This window comes from Festucalex cinctus, chromosome 8 (genome assembly GCF_051991245.1).
Source record: "Festucalex cinctus isolate MCC-2025b chromosome 8, RoL_Fcin_1.0, whole genome shotgun sequence".
NCBI classification, from domain to species: Eukaryota; Metazoa; Chordata; class Actinopteri; order Syngnathiformes; family Syngnathidae; genus Festucalex; species Festucalex cinctus.
In genome coordinates, this window is record NC_135418.1 from 9,466,723 (window position 1) to 9,489,807 (window position 23,085).

At 40.0% G+C, this 23,085-nt stretch overlaps 1 protein-coding gene and 1 long non-coding RNA gene across 5 annotated transcripts in view; one reads left to right on the forward strand and one right to left on the reverse strand.

The window, feature by feature from the left end:
• The window catches only part of LOC144023631 (uncharacterized), a 93,521-nt gene that overhangs the window by 50,388 nt on the left and 20,048 nt on the right, over positions 1 to 23,085 (reverse strand). The gene's annotated exons all lie outside the window — the stretch shown is intronic.
• LOC144023621 (zinc finger protein ZXDC) lies at positions 464 to 23,044 on the forward strand. Of its 2 annotated transcripts, XM_077529275.1 has the most exons (11): positions 465 to 828; positions 1,081 to 2,428; positions 3,100 to 3,252; positions 5,054 to 5,132; positions 8,803 to 8,933; positions 11,776 to 11,946; positions 13,146 to 13,930; positions 18,247 to 18,325; positions 18,473 to 18,624; positions 20,654 to 20,755; positions 22,258 to 23,044. In XM_077529275.1, the coding sequence occupies exons 1-11, from the start codon at positions 490 to 492 to the stop codon at positions 22,342 to 22,344; spliced, it is 3,426 nt and encodes a 1,141-aa protein (XP_077385401.1). In that variant the 5' UTR covers positions 465 to 489; the 3' UTR covers positions 22,345 to 23,044. The 2 variants fall into 2 exon arrangements, with proteins under 2 accessions (XP_077385399.1, XP_077385401.1); XM_077529273.1 differs by having other exon boundaries at positions 464 to 2,428.

The window sequence follows — 23,085 nt, forward strand, 5'->3', positions numbered from 1 at the left end:
CTGTGGTCACCCTAGATTTGACAGATTAATTGCCAACAGTTATAGTATGTGGGTGGTAAGGCATTTGGTAAAGGTGCCAGATGCCGACCCTTGCCACCCTGGAAAACCGCCCATGATCACGCGTTGGCGAACCATGACACTCTTGTTAGAAATGGTCTATTGGTATAAGACATTCAACACATTCATGGATGGATGTCTCAATTCCGTGTTTTTACAGACTTGGTGAATAAAAAATGATTTGGAGTCTCCCTCACTAGTCTGTATGCATATACTCATTAACAAAACCAACATAGAACAGGCTTATTACAGTTTCCACTTCCTCAGTAGCATTTCAACATTGTCCATACCCTGAAGTTGTAAACATTTAGCGTTTAGTAGTAGAACTACGTTCTGTACTGTACGAACGTAACAAGTAGAATTATCTCAATTTTACTCAACTCGTTTTACTAGGGCGGGTCTATCTTGTCACTGTGCTACAGGGATACCAAGATGGAAATCCAGGGGCTTTCGGATACCCAAAACATACACTCGCAACATGGCGCCGCACGCAAAGACACAACTTTGGGTTTGGGGCCAGTTAGTGGGCCAACATATTGCTTTCCTTCCCCAGAAAACGAAACGGATCAATTGTCGGAATCGTCTGTGTTTGCAAACGAAAACAGCAGACCAAGGACATCTCCGCTTCGCCTACTGGCGCAAAATTGTAGCGAGGTGGATTTTTCGCCAGTCAAGCTGCAACTCAGCGATAAAAACAATATGCTGGATACGATACAGAATGGGACACTTTGTAACGTGAACACAGAGGAAGACAACGAGAGCCACGGCATAGTAAGTAGGTCTAACGTTGTAATTTATGGTTTGAGAGCTGGAGTAGAGAACGTGAATTCGACATTGCAAATGGCGCTGCTTCCACCCAAAGGGGAAGAGGAACCGACGCTTGAGCAGCTAACGTTACCATTTCCAGTTTTACGGCATCAGCGTGGGAACGGAGCGTACAAGCAGCCGTCACTGGCCAGCCACAACCCCACCGGGGTGGATAACAACGCTCAAGAGCTGTATTTTGTTTTCAATGTATTTCAGGATGATCGGAATCGTGATGGAAACAAGCATCGACTTGGCTCATCGTCTAAAATGTGGGACAAAATGAAAAGACGAGGACTTGAGTGTACTTCTTATGAGTCTATGGAGTTTGGAAACGTTAGCAATGCTCTTGTTTGCTCTTCCAGTGTACATCCTAATCCCCCAGATTCGATGGATTTGAAAAAAACCGAGGTCGTGGATAATTTTGTGAACGGCTCTTCAGTCAAGGTAGGTACAAAACAACCAGGCTCTTGCCATACCGTCGAGGACGTTGTTTTGGCGAACAAATATGGTGAGAAGATATGTGGCCAGATATGTACCGAAAACAGTGACGTGAAGGAGTTGCGAGAGCTTTCGTTTCAAGAACGTAATGATGATTTGAGTTCTACAAATTCGGACATTGTGGAAACTATGGAAGCCTCGCAGTTAATTTTGGACTCTCCTGGACTTGATGACGGTGCAAACTCTAGCAGTCTTTCCTCGGGTCCGGATGCAAATGAAACATTTTCTGGAACCATAATGATAAACAATCAAACCATAATAGTGACCATAGAGAATGGGATATTGACTCTCGCTGCCCCATCTGACGGATACGTTCACAAAGCGGATGATTTGGTCAGCTTAAAGGAGCATTTAGGAATGAAAAATAATGAAGATATTGTTCTTCTCAACTATGATGGTGGTACTAAAGCAATTGGGAAGATAAGCACATTGGCAGTTTCCAGCCACCAGGAAGAGGCCAGACCAGGGTTGTCTGTATGTGACTCTGAAATGTCTCCAATGGACAACCTATCTTTGCCCACCCCGAGTACTAACCTTCACTCCTGCTCCATTATAAAGCAGGAGACAGGTGTCCTGCATGAAACAACAGAATCTGATTTGGTAACGTCATCACCTAAACCTACAATAGCAAACAAAGACTCTAAATGTGGACCTCTTTTCAGGCCCAACAAGGTGATTGCTGTTTCTTTTGCCTGCCCAGAAATGGGATGCTCCAGTACATTTGACACACGGCAAAAGCTGAAGGTTCACCTCCTTAATCATGCTGAAGACCCACGCCCCTTCCAATGCACAGTGGAAGGTTGTGGCTGGGCTTTTGCCACGTCTTACAAACTCAAGCGGCATCTTCAGTCCCATAACAAGCAAAGGCCACATACCTGTCATTTTGAAGGCTGTGGGCGGCGTTTCACCACAGTTTACAACCTAAAGGCGCATACCAAAGTACATCAGCAGCATGATGCCTTCATCTGTGAGATCTGCAATGAGAGGTTTCGCAGTGCAACACGACTTGGCAATCACCAGAGAGTCCACTTTGAGCCACAGCGACCCCACAAGTGTGAATTCCCAGGTAACACAGTTGCAATTTTGTAAAGCTGCACCTACCTGTACATACTATGACAATTGCTACTTCATGGATGTCTGTTGACAGTTACAAAACTATAATAGGATTAACTTTTAAAGATAGTGTGTAGAATTTAGCGTCATCCAAGTGGTGAAGTGGGTGAACTAATCATTAATTTTAAAAACACACTGTTTATTTCAATAACATGCAAAAAATATGTCTATCACATCAACACACATATACTTGTAGGGATGTAACAATAAGGGCAATATCGTGATATTAAAACTGCCACAATATTGTCGTCATGTTCACAATATTTAAAAGGAACACGTCTGTTAAAAAAGTCAGGTTGATTTCCACCTCTGTTGGTGCCCACAAATATACTCAGCAAATATATAAACGCAACGCTTTTGCTCCCATTCTTTTATGAGATGAACAAAGATCTAAAACTTTTACAATGTACACACTATCACAATTTCTCTGAAATATTGTTCACAAACCAGTCTAAATCTCTTGACCGTGACCACTTCTCCTTTGCCGAGACAATTCACCGAATGGTTTTCTGCTGAGTATATTACCTACCCCAAGTTTGGAAAGTGTGCTCTATGTTAATCATAGTATTATTAATGTATGAAGGAACTTATGATGCAGGCAATTTATACTTGTCTTTCTTTAAGGCTGTGAGAAAAGTTTCATCACCTTCAGTGCCCTCTACTCCCACAATCGCACTCACTTCAGAGCAACGGGCCACTTCACCTGCGCCTACCCAGGATGTGCCAAGATGTATGACAAGGCCTGCCGCCTCAAGATCCATTTGCGCAGTCACACCGGTAAGTTGATGCTTGATAAGCGTTACGTTAAAGCATGGCTGACTTGTATGACACAAAAGCCATTCTTTTATTTGGAGCTAAAAGGGTGTCAAACTATTTTTTGTCATGGGCCACATGGTAGCTATGTTGTCCTTCCGAGGACCATTTATAACTGTGAAGTCCATATACCGTATTTTCTGCACTATAAGGCGCACCTAAAAGGCTTTAATTTTCTCAAAAACCAACAGTGCGCCTTATAATCAGGTGCGCCTTATATGTGGCACACTATTGGTTAAGTACGGCTACCATAGTCAGGGGATGTCACCGAAGTAACAACAGTTAGAACGGTAGTACCACACCTAAACAAGGCTGCGCAATATTGTAGATATGGATAGTAACATTTGAACAATATTAGGTTATTGTTATATTGTTAAATACGGAACCATATTGTGACTGCACTACTGGTAACTTGTTTTGGGAGTGAACAAAGTTGTCAGAATGACGGTTTGTATTCAATTATCGGTCAGAAATATTGACTGACTCATCTGTTTTGTTCAGAGTCCCTTTTGCACAGCTGCATCTATTGCAGGGGTGGCAAACTTACGGTCCCCGAGGGCCTGAGTCCTGCAAGTTTTATAGATTTCCCTACTCGAAGTGCAGCTGATTCCAATTAACAGGCTCATTATCAGGCTTCTGCAGAGCTTGCTGATGAGCTGATCATGAATCAGCTGTGTCAGAAGGGAAATATCCAAAACCTGCAGGACTTCAGCCCTCGAGGACCGGATCTCGCCACCCCTGATCTATTGTACGCTTAATGCAACCCCAGCCACTGCAGTAGCTTCTACTCTATGCGCCTTATAGTGCGGAAAATACGGTACCTGTATTGTCACTTCATCATATTATCACATGCAGTATTCAAAATTGTCCTCGCAATTGATTCAGTGTTTTCGCCAGCGTTATTAGGCCGGTGGGCCACCGGGCTTTTTTTGGCGTAGAATGTCGTGATTGCTTGTATGGATTTACAAACGATTATGAATAACACAAATGTGCACGTTCCGACCGCTGCATGATCGCAACTTGCATGCCGTCGAGAGCACTTAGCTTAGCGGCCGGTTAGCATCACAAAATCATGTCAACTAGGTGGTGAGTTGCCGGTCACAGTAAAATAACTGCCGCAGATTGTTTATCTTGGCCAAACAATATGTGACCTCTTCAGTATTATCCAACCATGGTATGCTTTGTTTTTTTCCTTTTTTTTTTTTTTCTTCATTTTTGGTCATAAGGAGTGCGTCTAATCATGAGTGCTCCAGCAAAGCTCTGTTGAAGCTTTTGTTCCCTTTTATGCCGAACAACATGAGCTGTTTTCATGTCGTCCTCACATACCTTTAACCTGCGCATCCCCTTCAGTTTAACAGTAACAATCTTGATCTTGATCTTTGAGAAAATTTAAGACTTTAAAAAGTGCGCCTTAGTACAGTAGCTTTATGCTCAGTAACTGTTGTTTTGTTTTAGCCATTAGCTGCGGGTTCACAGTTAGCATTATGCTCAGTCAATGTGTACCTGTGTATTGCTGCTTCAAGTTGTGCCTCAGAGTGTGTATTAGCCCATCAGTGCTAATTTTCTACCCAAGAAGGGCAATACTCAGAGGAGCACATTGAAATGCTTGTCTTTATTGCAAAGAAAATTCAACTAGTGCAATGTTCGCTCTGATTTTCCACGTGTCTGATTCCCTGACTACTAAACTCCATTAAGATGACATTTTCGATGTTATCTTTTCAAATTCAAGTGTCATTTTCTGAAAATCAAATTTACCTCTTTCCAGGTGAGAGGCCATTTGTTTGTGACTCAGAGGGGTGTGGTTGGTCCTTTACAAGTATGTCAAAGTTGCTCCGTCACAAACGGTAAGTAAGCTTTCACTTTTTAGTAACATGAGTTCAGGTGCATGTCCCTATAAATGTGCGCCAGATAGGCATGGGCCGAAATCAGATTCTGACTGTATGATAACTGTGAGCAAAAATGTCAGTGTTAAAATTATAGCTCCAATATGTCCTTTTCTGAAAGATATGGGGACCTAAAAACAGAATTTTCCCCATTGAACACAAAATATACAATACTTGATACATTTACCATTAAGAAATGTGTACCATCTTAAGCTTAATTAAATAAACAAATAAATAAGCTACTGTTTAACGTTACTGGTGAGCTATTTTTAGAAAAGACCCGTGGACCACTCATGTTGTCCTTGGGGCTTAAAGGTACAATGTGCAGTTCATAAACGTAATATTAAAGCTTTTTCTACATCACATGCTCCACCAATTCCCAAATGAGTACAAAGTGCCCTGACTTTTTTTTTTACTCCAACTGTGCCTATCAGCTTGTATCTTCCCTTCAGTGTGGAGTGTTCTGTGCGAACACGAGTTTTAACACAGAGGCAGCAGTTGCACTTCAGGCCATTTGTGGCAGTCGCGAGTAAAAAAAGTGACCAACTCCATAATGATCCTTTAATAGTACACACTGGCACCTACACAATGCACGTTTTTTCTTTAAAGGATAATGCAAAGGCACCCATGTAACTGTAGCTGTGTATCTTTCTTCGAACCACCCTCCTCCACCCGAATCATTTTGTGCCCGAGACAGGGCTCGACAGTGCGAGCATTTCACTCGCAAATACGGGCAACTTTCAAGTGCGTGCTGGTGAACAAAAATGCCGCTCGGAACGGCGCGAGTGCATTAATGCCTCCGCCGTGTCCTCCGCTGGTTCTCCCGTACTAGCAACAAGAGCACGCTGCCGTGCTCCGACTCAATCCAATAGTATTTGAGTGAAACATGAGCCGCTGCAATGTGATTGGCTGGCTACTTCCTGATCGGCACAGCATAAGCGTACACGCGCACCGCGTAGACTACAATTTACATACAAACATATGTAATATGGCGCTTTTCCACGGGACTGGTTGCACATGGAAGCGGCATTTTTTGTCCCCCGGATAACTTCTTGAAGCGGTCTATTGTTGATTATTTTCTAAAACAAAATGAGAATGAGCAGGAGAATGATGCGGAAGGTGCCAAATCAAACGATACAGATTATTCTGACCTTCAGAAGTTTTAGTTTGAATTTGTGCAGTCTTTAAGCGCCCTCCTGTGGTTGCTAGGTTTAATGTTTTTGTTGAGTAAAATAGAGATTCAACACCACTCCAATGTGGCAGCACGGAACGCCGACACGTTCATTGTTACGCAGACTGTTGGATCTTATTTTTGTTGTTGCTTTGGACGAGAATTGTCCGTAAGTACATGTGATGTCAATATAAAACACTGTAGATTTATTTTAGTTCATTAGGACAAATAGAGATTGTTGAATGTGCAATGTAACTTCCTTCTAGCATGAAAAGGTCGTGCATAGTTAGCTAATATTACATTATTTTATTTTCTGGTATTACGACAACATAAAGAGGGTAATGGTCAGAGGCCATTGTTCAAAATTCAAATTAATAGCACAAAAGGAAAACGAAGTCTGGTTATTTGGAACGTCGTTAACTTGCCGTCTAGCTGGTGAAATCTAGAAGCTTCGGCGCAAGGACAGCATACAGATGAAAAGGTCAGGGGAACATCGCCGAGGAGCAGGTGAAGGAAAAAAAAGTACTGACTTTTCATGAGCTAAACAAAATAATGTTGACATGAGTTAAGTTATACGAAATTATTGACTTGTTTTGATAGCCACTACGGTTGCAGGCAAACCGTGTTCCAATCAAATATTTTGCAAATATTAGAATTAGAAAATATAGAGTTGCGTATGCCTAAGGTCATGCTACACCTCCACAAAAAATGGTGCGACCAAATCCTGTGCTGTGCGAGCAACTAAAAATGTTACTCGCACCAGTGCTAGTAGTGGAAAAGTTAGTGTAGAGCCGTGCGAAAGTATGGTGTCGATCAGGGGTGGCCAAGTTCGGTCCTCGAGAGCCCCTATCCAGCCTGGTTTGCATGTCTCCCTCCAGCGCAGCTGACTCTAATGATGAGCTAATAGCAAGCTTTGCAGTAGCCTGATAACGATCCTGATCATGAATCAGCTGTGTTAGTGGAGAGAAACATAGGAAATGGGGTATATGCCACGGAAGAGGCGGGACTGTTTTTGCACATCAGTTTTGGTTCCGGTTCGGTTTGCCATGTGTGGGCTGCGTCAAAATACTTGTGCTTCCGACTTTATGCCCCTCGGTTGCGTTGGCATATACCCCACAGGCTGGATAGGGGCTCTCGAGGACCGAACTTGGCCACCCCTGGTGTAGATAAAGCGTAAGCGTCTTCTCCATTTACTATTTAGGTAAAATTTGTATTTATTTCCCGGGAAATACGAGCACCCTCAAGCCCCCCACTCACCCTAGAAACTTTTAATTTTAAGTAATCGAAAGTGGTTCTTTGACGTCGCCGCAATTAGCGAATCTAGATTTTCCAGCCCTTACACCAAACTGGTTATTGGCCCATGCCTAGCGCTAGGGGTGTTAAAAAAAAATCGATTCGGCGATATATCGCGATACTACATCGCGCGATTCTCGAATCGATTCAATTAAAAAAAAATCGATTATTATTATTATTTTTTTTTTTAAGAGCTCAGAATTGTTCATTCGGTATTCGGATTCAACGGATTCAACGTCTTATCATCATTGCCTTTTTTTTTTTGTGTGTGTGAATCGATTTTTAAACTTCCATTTTTAATGGAAAAATATTCAACAAAACGTCTGACTTCGGGTTAGGATTCACACCTTGAGCATGGAAGAATGTTATATGAACGGAACATTAAGCCTTAATATTTATTTTAATGCTGTTCAAACATGAAACAGATTACAACCTCTATAAGATAAATAAATAATACATTTTCATATAAATCTTACACTCTACAAGCTTACTGATTAGTATTTTCTAAATTTGAATGAAAAAAAATCGCAACAATCGACTTATAAATTCGTATCGGGATTAATCGGTATCGAATCGAATCGTGACCTGTGAATCGTGATACGAATCGAATCGTCAGGTACTAGGCAATTCACACCCCTACCTAGCGCCAAATGGAAAAAAGAGTGATGGCTCTACTCTGCATGCCTACTGTTGCCACAAATAATTTGAGACCAGTTAAAGGGGTTTGGACATGATTGACTTGTGCAACATAACAATTCTACGCTGGCTAACTTCTCTTTGCTCTTTGCGTTCGTCACGTCCGCTTCTCATGTGCTGATTTGCTAGATAACAGACCACCAGATTGATCAATTGTCATGACAGCCCGATGCCGATTCAACATGTTGAATTATTTTTCAGCAAACACAAGCAATTCAACTTTACTACAATCAACATCACATCTATTATACATTATTGGATAATACGATCATGACAAGTGATGCGTTAATAGGCATGTAAAAGACATCTATCACCATTACAGCTTTTCCAGTGGGTCAAACATTTTGCAATTTTCACAATTGTTTCACTTCACTCAAAGATCCCCTTTTCCTCATTCATATGGCGATCTGTTCTTGTTGAAAATGCCTTTAAAAACTGACATACTACATTTCTCCTTTTTCTGTTTCACAGTAAACATGATGATAATCGGCGCTTCATATGCACTGAAGAAGGATGCGGGAAATCCTTTACCCGAGCAGAGCACCTCAAAGGTCACAGCATCACTCATCTAGGCACGAAGCCTTTTCAGTGCCATGCTGAAGGTAGTTTTTTTTTTGTAACTATTATAATTGTAATCGATATATAAATTCAATTACAATATATTATTATTATTATTATTATTATTATTACTCCAAATTTGTGTGAGCCTGCACAAGGTATTCTGCTTTATATACTACATGTAAAAAAAAAAAAAAAAAAAAAGTTCACTTAACTAAATTGAAAATGGAACTAACGATCATGTCTGTGTATTTTAAGCACATCATGTGCCTTTTTATTGTGATAAAATAATGAAATCAATAATACATGTAGTTATTAGAGTGTATTTAGATCTGCACTGTTTGGTCCACTTTGTATGGACCAGAGTTTGTTTCCCCATACTTGTCTAGACCTTTGTACAGGAGTGAATACTAGGGATGGGTACTTTTCACATTTGATCCGGTACTGTTCCAATTCCCGGTACCTGGGAATCGATACCGGTACTCAGCGGTACCAACCAATTTTCTGTATTTTGTTCTGTCTCTGTCTCTCTGTCTCTTTCTTTCTTTCTTTCTTTCTTTCTTTCTTTCTTTCTTTCTTTCTTTCTTTCTTTCTTTCTTTCTTTCTTTCTTTCGCCCAGGTGGGCGCCTTGTTGTGCCTCGCCACATCATGCAATGGAAATTCATATTTCAAATCCTGGCAAAAACAGTGGCCGAGACTCCACTTCCACTTGTGAAATGTTATGGCTAAACCATTTTAATGAATGAATGCGTTAATGTGATAATAGTCATAATCTTATTGGAACTCTTAAAGGGCCTGTCAGTTGGTTTGACAGTTTCTGTTAGTAAACGAACCGGTTCTGTTTGTAAACAAACAATTCAAAATGGGCGCCTCCCATGGCTCAACCCACACGAGCTCAACGTTCACACCCCCTGCCTCTGCCCACCGCCCCCCTGCCTCTGATCACTCTAATCACTCTTCTCGTAAACAAACAACCCGTCTGCCTACACGCCTCCCGCCGCTCCAGCCACGCCCACTCCCAACCCCCGCTCTGCGATTGGGTGGAGGGGGAAACAACCGTCTGTCCACAGACACCACCCAGAAACGTCCCGTTGTTGACAAAACAAACACAAAATGGTAAAATATAGGCTGGAGGTTGGGGGTAAATTAAAAAAATCACAACCATACATTAACTTAAGCCTAGAGGGGTAGACTGAGAAGGAGTTAAAGTGTGTGCATCCTGTATTTAAAAAGTGCCTTTTCCAGAGTGAAACTGGCAGGCAGTGCCTTTAACTTAAAATATGTTGCCTGTAAAAGAGAATCAGTTCAGTTGAATTTACAGAATACATGCGCGTCATGGTGCATGGTCAGAATTAGGGATCTTTGATACCACTTTGTGTCCGACCGATCCATATTCAAATGATGAGTATCCAATACTGTACCAAATACAGTGGTACCTCTACTTACGAAATTAATTGGTTCTGGAAGAAAGTTCTTAAGTAGAAAATTTTGGAAGTAGAGACGCATTTTCCATTAAATGCCGTAATCCGTTCCAAGCCTCCCAAAATTCAGACATAAATGTTTTATAAAACATAAAACTGCATCAAAACATGTAACAAATACATGTTACAATTAGATTATTGCACAATAAATGAGAGTTGTGCATAATGTAAAAAACAAAGAATAGAGTAAAGAATAAAAAATTCATTTACCTTTTTAACTGCTGTCCTCATTGTTTTTTGCCCTCTTTGGTTCATGTTCGCTCTCAGAAGTGTTTTTTGCCTGGTGTTTGGAAAGAACTGATCCAAGTATTTATATAACAATCCTTCGAAAATGTCCAAGGCAAACATCATCTTAGTGAGGGATTGCCTGACTGGTGAACACTTTTTCTGGGTGATTCTTTTCAACAAATTCCGAAACTTGATGGAAACTTCAGGTACGGCGAGGCATCTTTTTCCAAAAAAAGGCCCGTCTCGTCGCAATTAAAAACTTACTGTGCCTTCATCAATCACCAATTGTTAGAATTTTTGCACATTTGCAAATTTGTCGGCAGTCAGTTAATACATTTACGAAAAACTATCGAAACCTCATGGCCCGAGGGACAAATGACGAGCTCCATAGACACCGATCTATTGTCTAGTGATTATCTACGTTCATAGATACATACGGTCTTAGCCAATGGGATGCCAGAAAGATGCATTAACACCGATCTATTATCTATCTACTCTATTATCTACGCTCATAGCCAAAAGTTTTTTTTTGTTTTTTTTTTCCCCATAGCCGAAAGTATGTTGCGTTCGGTACTGTATTTTTACCTTTCATATCTTGAAATTTCTTTCGTAACAAGAGGCAATATTTTCTTGTTGAGGCGCTTCGTAACTTGAAAATTTCGTATGAAGAGACGTTCGTAAGTAGAGGTACCACTGTACCGATACCACACTAGGACATAAAATTTCCCACACAAAAATGACAGATGATTCTAAATGAAGACCTATATATCCCAATATATTATGTTTACTGAAAATTGCATGACATTAATGGCAACTCTCCATTCCTATAATTTTTAAATTCTAGTTCTTGATCGTAAAACGGCTGCAGGAGAGCAGCTGATACTGGTATCGGCCGCTGCCGTGAGTACTGATACCTTAATATGAGACTGTATTGGCTGATAAGTACCACCTCTGCCTCAATTTGAGCCAGTAAAAACCCTGATTGGTTACTTGTCAGCGATGCATACTTAAAATTTTATTTTCTTTCCTTCTTTTATTCATGTATTACTATTTTTCTTTAACACAGGTGTCGAAACAATGTTGTCCACGTCTGTATGTTAGCTATTTATACTGAAATTAATGATCTTGAAATTCTCAAAATAACTGTTTCACAACTTTTTTTTTCTATGTTCTCCAGGTTGTAATGCTAAATTTTCAGCTCGCAGCAGCCTCTACATCCACACCAAGAAACATAAGCAGGACGCCAGCACCCTTCGGACTCGATGTCCAGTGGCCAACTGCTCCAAGCACTTCTCCTCCCGCAGCATTCTGAAGAGTCACATGCTTAAACAACACCAGATTAGCCCTGGTCAGTAGAAATTAGTATTGCCCTCATTGTGTCTTTGAGATTTGTTGTCAATGTTTGATATTTAATCCAAACGGCTTCTTCAGTTCACAATTTTTAGGTGTGAAATCTCCCTATTTATGGCTGTCCCCAGGCAGTGGTCAAAATGGGATGAATTTGTTGTTGGTGTTTACATTTTGGAGTCGAGGTGAAATATGTTCAATAGGACTGGATAGGGATTCAAATTTACGCAATCGATTTGATTTCGATTCACAAGGGTTCAGTTCGATTAAATTTTGATTATTATTTTTTTTTTCCCCCAATTCGTTTCACTTCAGTTCAATCCCATATTGATTAATTATGGAACATCGATTCTTTTTAATTAAATAGCAAGGACATGATAAAAAAAAAAAAAAAAAAAAACTCCACAAACATTAAATTCCAAATTACATTTTGCAGAGGAAGTAATTGGTTAAATTATAAATTTTTTTACTAATGAAAATAACATGTTATAATCGCTTAAATGTTACACAAACACTGACATCAGTATGGATGAAATGAAAATGTTTTTATAATTCTATTTCAATAATTGTAGATATAAATAATAAAGATTCTGAATTGTCATAAAATGCAATGTCAAATCTCATAAATGTAAGAAAAGACTGAAATTAATGTTAATAGTAAATTTCAAGAAAACTGTCAGATACAAAGAAAATGGCGTTTAAAATTCAATTTTCTTGTTAATTTATGGGGGGGAAAGATATTAAAATAAACAATTCGTGATTTTATGACTCGATCACGCTCAAAAAGGAAAATCGATTAAATATCGATTATTGAATTTTTTAATTAAACCCAGCCCTAGTTTTAATATACCGTACTAAGAAAAATCCAGATCTCTCAATTCAAATAATAATAATTATAAGTATTATTATATTAATATACAGTAATCAATACATCTGAGCTGCTATCTGATAATATTCCAAATTGGTGAGATTTAGGGATAAATCCACATTTAAAAGTAAAGAAAAAAAAGTAGCTTACTATAATTATTAAAAACGTACAGTCATGTCATCATTATTTTTCAAATGCTTTGAAGATGTTAATAATTCACGTTTTTTTCCCCACAATACAAATAGGTGTCCCTTTATTTTGTGTTTTTGTGGCTTTTGTTGAGGATCTTGTATTGAGGACTTTTAACAAAGATGAACCCTCTTCTTTTCTAGATGTTATGAATCAGATGGAGACCACACCCACCCTCACCCCCAGTAGTGAGCTAATTAGCCCCACTCCAGTAACAGTTCCTCGGTCAAGTATTCCTTGGAGTGACCAGCTGACTAGCTTGGACCTGAGCTCACTTTTCTCTAATGTGTCTGGAGCCACCGCATCTCCTGCTGGCATTGGTGTTGGGATTCCGATAGTTGGCAGCAACTCAAACTCCAGTGGCACGTTCACTATGGACCTCTCCCTCGTCAGTTCAAGCATCCTCACTATTGACCCATCCACAGTCAGCACAGCAGTTCTTAGCAGTTCTAACAGCACCACATTGCCCCAGCCCGTGGACCCTCTCATCCTGGCACCCGCTATTGAAATGGGTCCTCACCACAGTTTGGGTGGCACAGTGGGAGACGTTCTACCCCCTCAAGGCACAATCAATCTCGATGACGTGCAAAGCGTCACACCGGAGGCCCTTGGAGCGCTTACGTCTATCTCCATGCAGGGTCCCAGTGCCCTTACAGACCCCACACTTCAGCACCCACTTGGCTCCTCCAGTTCTCTTGGCATAGAAGCCCCTGCCCCCTTGGCAGTTGCCCCTGTTTCAGAATTGTTGCCCTCACCCGCGGAGCTGGTGGAAGAGGGTGCCCAGGGAGTGGCGGGGACTCTCGTGGAGGTACTGGGAAGTCCAGATGGAGGAAAGGTTCTCACACAGTTTGTTTTCCCTGGTCGCAGCAGCAGCTTAAGCTTGCAGAAAGACATAGAGATCAATGCAGTATCACACAGCAGTTTCTTGGTGAGATCTGTGATTTTTTTTTTCTAAATAAGAAAATGTGTACCATAATTATTAGATAACGTTCTCAGTTGTATGTATTGGGATGTGTCCAGTATGTTGAATGAATAGCTATAAAACGTTATACATTTTGGTGCAGATTTAAATCAAGCTACATATGCAAAATTCAATTTTCAATTGCTATAATCTGTGTAAAGTGGAATTTTAATTTCATAAACTTGATTTATTTTTAGGCTGTTTGCAAACAGAAGCAATTTCCCCATTCAGTCCAACAACATTAGTTCGAGGCCCTGAAGCAAGTTATGCTTGCCTTTGACCAATGGGTTTAGTTCAAAAGAAATATAGACTGTAAGCCACAGGTGTTTTAATGCTACTGCACCGGTTTATTTAGTCCGTCCATCCATCCATCCATCCATCCATCCATCCATTTTCTTAACCGCTTGTCCTCAATAGGGTCACGGGGGTGCTGGAGCCTATCCAAGCTGGCTTCGGGTAGTAGGCGGGGGACACCCTGAGCTGTTTTCCAGCCAATCGCAGGGCACACAGAGACGAACAACCATCCATACTCACAAGCACACCTAGGGACAATCCGGAGCGCCCAATTAACCTGCCAAGCATGTCTTTGGAACGTGGGAGGAGACCCACGCAGGCATGGGGAGAACATGCAAACTCCACCCAGGAAGGCCGAGGCCTGGACTCGATCATTTCAAACATATTCAGACAATTTTTCACCGTCTGCGAAGATCTTTTGAAACCTTTTTCAAAGGTCACGTCAAGTGTCCTGACAAAAACACAAAATTAGCTACATTCATATGTATTTGCGGCTCACTGAGATACAGGAACTTAAATTTATCGATTTATTTAAATTTCCACTTTTAAAAAATGATGCTACACTGGGAACTCCCTCCACTTTTTATTTAAAAAAATTATGTTGAAATTTTGGAGAACTTAATTTACAGTAGAAAACTTTAGGGAACTATTTACTTGCTTAGTTTTTAATTTAGCTTAACACATGCTGATGACACTGGAAGCTCCCAGCAGTTTTTGTTATAATTTTTTTAAAAAGCAGTCAATTCCTGATATGTTAAAAATTAAAAGAAAATGTTTTTATTTATCCATCCATCCATTACTCAACCGCTTATTCCTCACAAGGGTTGCGGGGGTGCTGGAACCTATCCCAGCTGGCTTCAGGCAGTAGGCAGGGTACACCCTGAACTGCTTGCCAGCCAATCGCAGGGAAACAATTTTATTTTACATTATTTTTTATTTTGACGCTAATATTTTACTTCAGCTGAATATCTGCTTGAAATATCGGTTGTCGGTCTCCTTGACTACTAATAATCGGTATGGATGTCCACCTTGGAAAAAAAGACGATTTCGGTCTATCACTAGTAAGACGATCGGGTCACACATTGTCATATGAACTGAGCGGGGGAGGCCAAAGCAGTAAGAGTAGAAAACATTTTGGACAAATTAGACAAGTACTGTCTCGGGCATTTTGGACAGTGACGTGATCATTGTGACGTATCGCGTGCGTAAAATACACATGGAATGACATGGCTGCCAATGGCATCATTGGACTCACGAGGAATTATCGTGTCCCATGGTGGCTATCAAAGGTGGTATTTCACCTTAGAACAAAGAAGCACTTCTTCAAAAGCAGTACAGCCACAGAGGACACTGAAAGCCGGATAATACTGGCAGATCTAGCAGCCGGCGAGTCAAAGTGGATGGTAAGCATCCGGGTGACTTTATTCTGCTAGGCTAAACTACATGTCGTGTGCACAGCACTCTTTGGCTCACATTAGGAGCGGCCAACCCCCACCACAGAGAATGACACGAAACCGGGCGTGTTGAGGACTTTACTCTGAACAGAATTGGCGCAGTGTTTGGGATCGAAAGCGTCTTAATATTTCGTCCCTCCCGACCGCCAGGTGGCGGTGCTATAACCAGCACGGAATTCACCTTGTCGCTTCGTTTTCTTGCACATTATGTCAGCAAATTCCTATTGAAATGAGCGAAGACGGCTTTCGGTTACGCACGGGATACGTCATCACAATCACGTGACAAGCAACATGGCGTCCCTCACGGTGCGTTCAAATTCGGATATTTAATCGGTTTAAAATAAAATTCAGGGAATAAGATGCCAGAGATATTTGCGTTTTTATTCTTTATACACAATGCCTAACCCAATACTGGAAAATGATTAATAAGTGGTGTATCTCTTTAATAACGATTAGTAAAAATATGATATATGCCGCCATAAACGTTAAATGACATCAACTACGGTTTTATTTTGTTTTTGTTTTTTGTTTTTTTGTTTTTTTATCAAATGGAAGTACAAATTCTTAGTGCAGTGCTACCTGGTCAATGGGTTGTGAAATCAAAAATACCCACTAACTCTGGCCAGCAGATGGCAGCATTGTATCTTTTCAATGGGCTGCCGGTATATGGAATTAGAATGAAACATGACGCAATCTGATGAAATAGAATGTTTTCAAGGATGACGTGAATGATCAAAGCCTTTATCACATTAAACCTAATTCACAGACCGTCACTAAACAAAAAAATATTCAAAGTCAAAGTCACCGTTCTGGAGAAAATGTATCTTCACAAAAAGCTTGTTTTCTCCTTTTCTTTTCAAATTTCGCTCAATGTCACTGAAATTATCTATTTTCAAATGGTGATTACTAAAGAACGGAATAAGGTAGAAACACTTCTTTTTCTAATGAAAGAATGGAATTCAATCTTTCATTTGTACCCACATTGTATATGTAGTAAAAGCATAGTGCTGTCACAAACAACTTTCTAAAAAATTGAGTCGCCAATCAATTATTACATCGATTAATTGACTAATAGCCCCGCCACCAACTGTTTTTTTTTTTATTAAAAAAAATATATATTTTATTTATTTATTTTTACATGTTTTATAAAGTTCATTAAGGTTGAACTTGAGTTGAATTTACTGGATATAAATAGTCATTGTTCCTTATCTTCTGCACATATATGCATATATTACACAAACACCAACAAAATTAGCCTATACTAAACAATTAACAGTCACAATTAGCATTAGCCCTAAATAAACTCGAATCACTTACTTATTTGTACTTTTCCTGAAAATCACTTCATAGTACAGCATAATGAAACATTCAATTTGATCACAATATTAATGCACTGATATAGCGCTTCATCTTCATCATGTTTACTAAGCCTGACGTATTCGCTTGTCTTGTTCAAACATATTGAGTTGTCGAAGCCAACAATAGCCATTAATGCATGTTTTTCCAAATAACTTACTTTATGCTCCAAGATCCCGTGCCGTCACCCTTGTTCCATCCCATTCAAATCCATAAATGTCAGAAGTGAGTTTGTTTCTACTACCAAACTCCCTTCCTTCTGATCTTGATTTTAAAACAATACTTCACTGTTGAGTTATGACTTTTTGGCTGCCGTAGTGTTGCATGTCAACTGATTGTACACACAAGTGTGCGGCAGCGACTGATATATTTGAGTTGTCCTATGAGGCTAAATTGGTCAGCATTTGGCCATATGTTGTCGTCCGATTTCATGAATGAAAATTAGGACGGACGAAATAATTGCTCACCATTGGTTAGCCATTAGCGTTGGTGAAATAATCAGTCCAAGCGGTAAACAAAGAACTCTTTTATGCCAATTTGCAAGTAACTGTCGGCCTCAACCACGCCAGAACACAACAGTTCCGAATGTGCTTAGCTTACCAAAACAAAAGTCTGTGTTGATCATGGGAAACTACCCAACACGCAACCTGCCCACAAGAATTGCTTCAGAAGGCTAGTGGTTTTTTAAATCAAATCGGAAAATGTTACATCGTAGAAGTAGCCAAGGAGGTCTAATTTTCTTTGCCTACACTTTAGCATGCATGAGTTTACTGACTGGAGATCGCCAAGTTTTATTTTTTTAAATATGTATATTGAGTGTATTTATTGATAAATGCAGTGTTTAAAAAGTGCATTGTTTACATGTCATGTTTCATGCAACATAAAAAGTTGGATATGTTGAACTGGTAAATTGGAACTGTAATTGTAGTAGAAAATAATATTAAGGCTTCATTTGCCTTTATCTTAAGATCCTGTAATCTATAATAGATCTGATAGTGTTCATTATAAATCACTTTTTGTTGGGTAAAAAAATTTATTGAAAAGGACCATGAAAAAATAATCGCATATGATATCGCAAGCACAATTTTTGGGAACAAAAACGCAATTAGATTATTTTCCATAATTGTTCAGCCCTAACCAAAATGACCTTTTTTTTCTTTTCTTTTTTTTTTTTGCCAGAATGGCGGCTCTGCAAGGACAGACTACAGAGCTATTCAGTTGGCCAAGAGGAGGAAGCAGATTTGCCCTTCAGTCACTGGTAACACAAAGACTAGCCTAAGCTATTATCTGAAGCACCCCAAGAAATCTGGCTTTTGCAATAAAATAACCAAAACTGACTTAATTACACACTAATTCCATCCATTATCTGAACTGCTTAGCCTCACGATTATGTCTTTAAATCCAGGGGCCTCTGGAGCAAGTCAGAGAAAATCAAAAGCAGCCAAATCCACTCCCTCTAGTGCTCGCTGTGGTGAAGGAGCAGCATCATCTTATGGCGGCCTAACACTGCGTAACTCTGTCACTGGTGCTCAATATGTCCACATTCAGCTACTACAGGTGAGATGACATTTTTGAGATGACATTCCAAAGGAACACGGCTCAAAACGAGCTTTTTTGATCACCAGCCAGGCTGGTGACTCTAAAGTTCTCAGTCAATCAGAATTTCCTCTAGCAGTTTTTTTTTTTGTAACTTTAGCTCAGCTGTTTACATCTTTTCAATTGAAGAGCGTTTCTCTTCTGAGGCGCAATTCTTGGAATGTCCCGTCTCGCGAGACCTCTCTGTTCTCTAGGAGGTACTCATAATACCGTTTACCGTAGACGTACCGTACCCGGTGTAGATATATTACTTTAAAAACGCTTATCTCTCCTGGGACGGGTTCGGGCATTTACTGTTAGTGTTGCGTACGTGATGTGTTTATGTGCACGTGCTTGTAACTCGTGTTATGGTGCGGACTGATACGTCTCGCAACGATATGGAACGTGCATTGAACGGTGGCATATTGGCTCTCTAAATCGCTTTGTGCTTAAAACCACTTGTTATCCCCTGGGAAGGCAGTTCCGACACGACAGCGATTGGCCACGTACGTCCTAATTCCTGTAACCCTAAAAAGTTGTTGTTGTTTCCGGAGGCTGGGTAAAAGACGGGTTACAAATAGTTTAAAGTTTCTGATGTTTTCTGGCGTCTTCCCTGCTAAATTAACCAGACATGGCAGGACAAGATTTCAAGCTCCTCTCCTTTTATTCTACTTCTCAAACAAGGCTCGCTCGGTTACACCTCTCTCTCTTTTGCACTCATGACCTACAGTATACAAAACACTTCAGCATGTATAACTAAAACACAATACCAAAATTAATAATCTACAAAAAAAAACGGAGAATTCGTCGCCACGTTCACTCTTTCGTGCTCTCATGTCTGTCCTCAGTCAGGTCTGCCTTTCTTGTATCTAAGCAATGTGTCCACGCGAAATCCTCCCACACAGTCAGATTTTAGACCTTGGTCCACACACAAGGCGTACCTCACTATTAGGCGCACCGTGGATTTTTGTGAAAATTTAAGTCTTTAAAAACCCTCATGGTTCCTGGTCTACCATTTTTGTAAATGTGCTAAATTTTAAGCATATATGAAAGGCAAAACAGGTGAAAAAAAACATCAGAGAGATGTAAAAATGCATTTCCTGCTGTTACCACGTGGATTGCTTCAGTTGGGCTTCAAGAGACGTGTGCGTGGCAAAATTATGTGTTGAGTGTTGGCACCACTACGCCAACAGATGGCGCTACAGGATAACTAATGATTGTGCTTGGCTACATCGAGCTCCACGTCGATCTGCGCCACAAATCCAGTCGGCATTGGCCGTGGAGGTATGTCTGTGGAGTGTGGGCATTGCTGAGTTCTTTTTCGAAATAAAATAAAGTGTTCTCCTTTGAATTTTGTACATCTACGCACGTGTGTCTTTATTTACTTTCAAAATGGATTCTGCAGATGCTGGCTCAGATTTGAAAACATGCATCTGTTTCGTTGTTTGAATCTCAACTTGGTCCATCGCATGTTTAACTTCAACCTCAAAAACACGCGTTCCATTTACCATTATTTGAGGTCTCACAAGAGTGCACCTTCTAGTCGTGAAAATATAGTATATCACCAAGCGGAAGCATATAAATGTTAAATGAGAGGGCCAAGTACCGACCCCATGCGGTCATGTAAAGAAGCGTCTAACGCCCTCGTAACATAACTTGCTTGAAGTGCATAAACAAAAGGATTCAATTAAAAGTAGAAATAAGCTTGTTAAAGAAATGCTGGAAGTGACGATTAATAATATTTGGATTTTCATTTGGAGCTGCCCCTCAGAGGACTGAATTCGTGACCGGTGGTAGAAAATAGTCTTTATGTGTGTGTGATAAATTGTGTTTAGGTTATCGGAGCACCTCACACAAAATATGACCAAAACAGTTCAATGCCTGATTGTTTATTTTGTTGTTTTTTTTAGCTTTATGTTTGGGGTTTGTCAAAGATAATAATTTAAAAAAAAAAATACGATTTGAAAAAACGTGTCCTTATTGACTGCGGTCTATCTATTGATTTGTTCAGGATGATCCAGCCAGTGATGGTGATCTAGCCTTTCAGCTCAGCTCCGAGCCATCCGCCTCTCACTCTCAGCTCACCGTTGACCTTCCTGTCAATATTTTACAGGTATGTTGTTATTTGTTAATGTAGCCGCGAGGGGGCACAAGCCAGTGTCTTCTTGTGCCGGTCCCAAGCCCGGATAAATACAGAGGGTTGTGTCAGGAAGGGCATCCGACGTAAAACTTTGGCCAAACCAAAAATGCGAATAAAATATATGACTTCCATACCGGATCGGTCGTGGCCCGGGTTAACAACGACCGCCATCGGTGCTGTTGACCTACAGGGTGCCGGTGGAAATTGGACTACTGTTGGTCGAAGAAGGAGAGGAGGAAGGTGTGTTCGTAGGAAGAAAGAGAAAAGGAACACCACTAGTCTAGGGCTTAGAGTTGGGACTTTGAATGTTGGAAGTATGACAGGAAAAGGTAGAGAGCTGATTGACATGATGCAGCGGAGGAAGGTGGACATACTGTGTGTTCAGGAGACCAGGTGGAAAGGGAGCAAAGCTAGAAGTTTAGGAGCTGGTTTCAAATTGTTGTGTCCCAAAAAAATTTCTGTATGCTCTTATATTTTGCACATGTAATTTTATTAATACATACAGTCACGTTTTGTCATGATTACTGCATTATTACATTCAACTCCAGTTTCAACAGAGGATGACAATCAATTACGTAATGTAAATCAGTGCTTAGTTGATATGGGCAAATGTGCGCACATGACTGGTTGGGAAACGCATCGGACGACCTAATCAAAAGTAGTAGTAGTGAAGTCTGGTCTTTACTAGGGATGTAACGATATCAAAACATCACGATACGATATCACGATATGAAAGTCACAATACGATAATTATCACGATATTGTGGGGGCGTTGGCGATATTTAAAAAAGATCACAATGTTTTTACATAACAGCAATGCATATAAACCACCTACAATCTCTAATAACAACAATGAGGCTCTTACTTGCTAATGCAAGCACACATTGGTCGCTTCACAAGCAAATTAGGTTCCCCTTTATCTGACAATTAGCATAGATTTTAAACTTAGAAGGCCAAAACATCCCTAATGAAAATTAAATTGCACTAATAAAATAGCCACTATAGGGTGCTAGATCTGCACAAATGAAAATCAACTTGACTTTTTTAACAGATACAGTATGTTCCTTTTAAATGTTGTGAACATGACGGGGATGATATTGTGGCAGTTTTAGTATCGCGATATCACGATATTGCCCTTATCGTGACATCCCTAGTCCTTACCAGACTTGTCTGACCATGATGCTAGGCAGGTTGTGAATCTTGGTTTTCCAAAAGGGAAGAGGTTTTGGAGGCCTCATATAAGAGCTAGCCCATCTGCGTTGAAAAAAAATAATGTTCACATAAAAGCAAAGCCTTTTTTTTAATATATTCTTTTAAAATAACATAAAATAATTGACCTGTTTTGTTACAGTTATTGTTGCAGTAAAGTATTTTGCAGATATATCTTGAGTCGCTGTCAAATGTTTGTCATCTGAAACTATGCTATGTAAATTGAGATGACTATACATCAGCAACATTTTCATATTTTCTTACAGGAAACCACGGTGAGCACAGAGGAAAACGGTGAGTCTGACAACTCCCAATTCACTGGAAGCACAATCAACCTTCAAGACCTGGAGTGACTGACCAGATGTTGCTTCCATATTTACACTCTTTACATCCGAAAAATAACACGTTTGACTAATCTTTTATATGCAGTTTATATGAATTGAGGACAGTGTTGACTGGGAAGATCGTGATCCCACCATTCTTTTTCTACTGTTGTTAATGATCGTATTGAAAGTTTGTATTTAATCCCAATCATCGTATAAATTCGTTAAATTGCATTAATAATGCACCCCAAAAAGATGTGAAATGGACCTTTTGTTTCCTTACTGCAAAGGGTTTTCCAAAATTGTAGACATTGAACTCAAATAAAGTCAGAGAAGACTAAAAATATAGCGTAGCAGCACCCGATGCCTTGGCATTATGCCAAGAGACGGACATCATGACATCAGTGAAAAGTGGCAATTAAAAATCATTGGCTCAGATTTGTTTTCAACCCCCAGTACAATCAATTGCAGACATGGATTAAGATGTTTTCTGTATATTTACTATAATGGAATCCTTGCCTTTGTGTTTCATTGCTTTGCATGACAGTTTACTGTTGACACTGACATAACACGTCATGCATGCCCAAATTCTCATTTTCTACAATTTCAATATCTGAACTTTTATAAGACAAGAGTAACATCATGTGTGAAAATTAATTCATATGTGTTATTATAGATCTTGATTTGTTGTAGCTTGAGCTGTTATTAAATGCACAGTGAAACAGACTAATATTCACTCACAAGCAGTCTTTTTTTTTTTTTTTGTCCCCC

Bases quoted from the DNA above. Each gene is read 5' to 3' on its own strand.
- LOC144023621 (XM_077529273.1), top strand. From the start codon at position 490: ATGGAAATCCAGGGGCTTTCGGATACCCAAAACATACACTCGCAACAT. The intron at 2,429-3,099 runs GTAACACAGTTG...TCTTTCTTTAAG, and splicing joins CCACAAGTGTGAATTCCCAG to GCTGTGAGAAAAGTTTCATC. The intron at 20,756-22,257 runs GTATGTTGTTAT...ATTTTCTTACAG, and splicing joins TTCCTGTCAATATTTTACAG to GAAACCACGGTGAGCACAGA.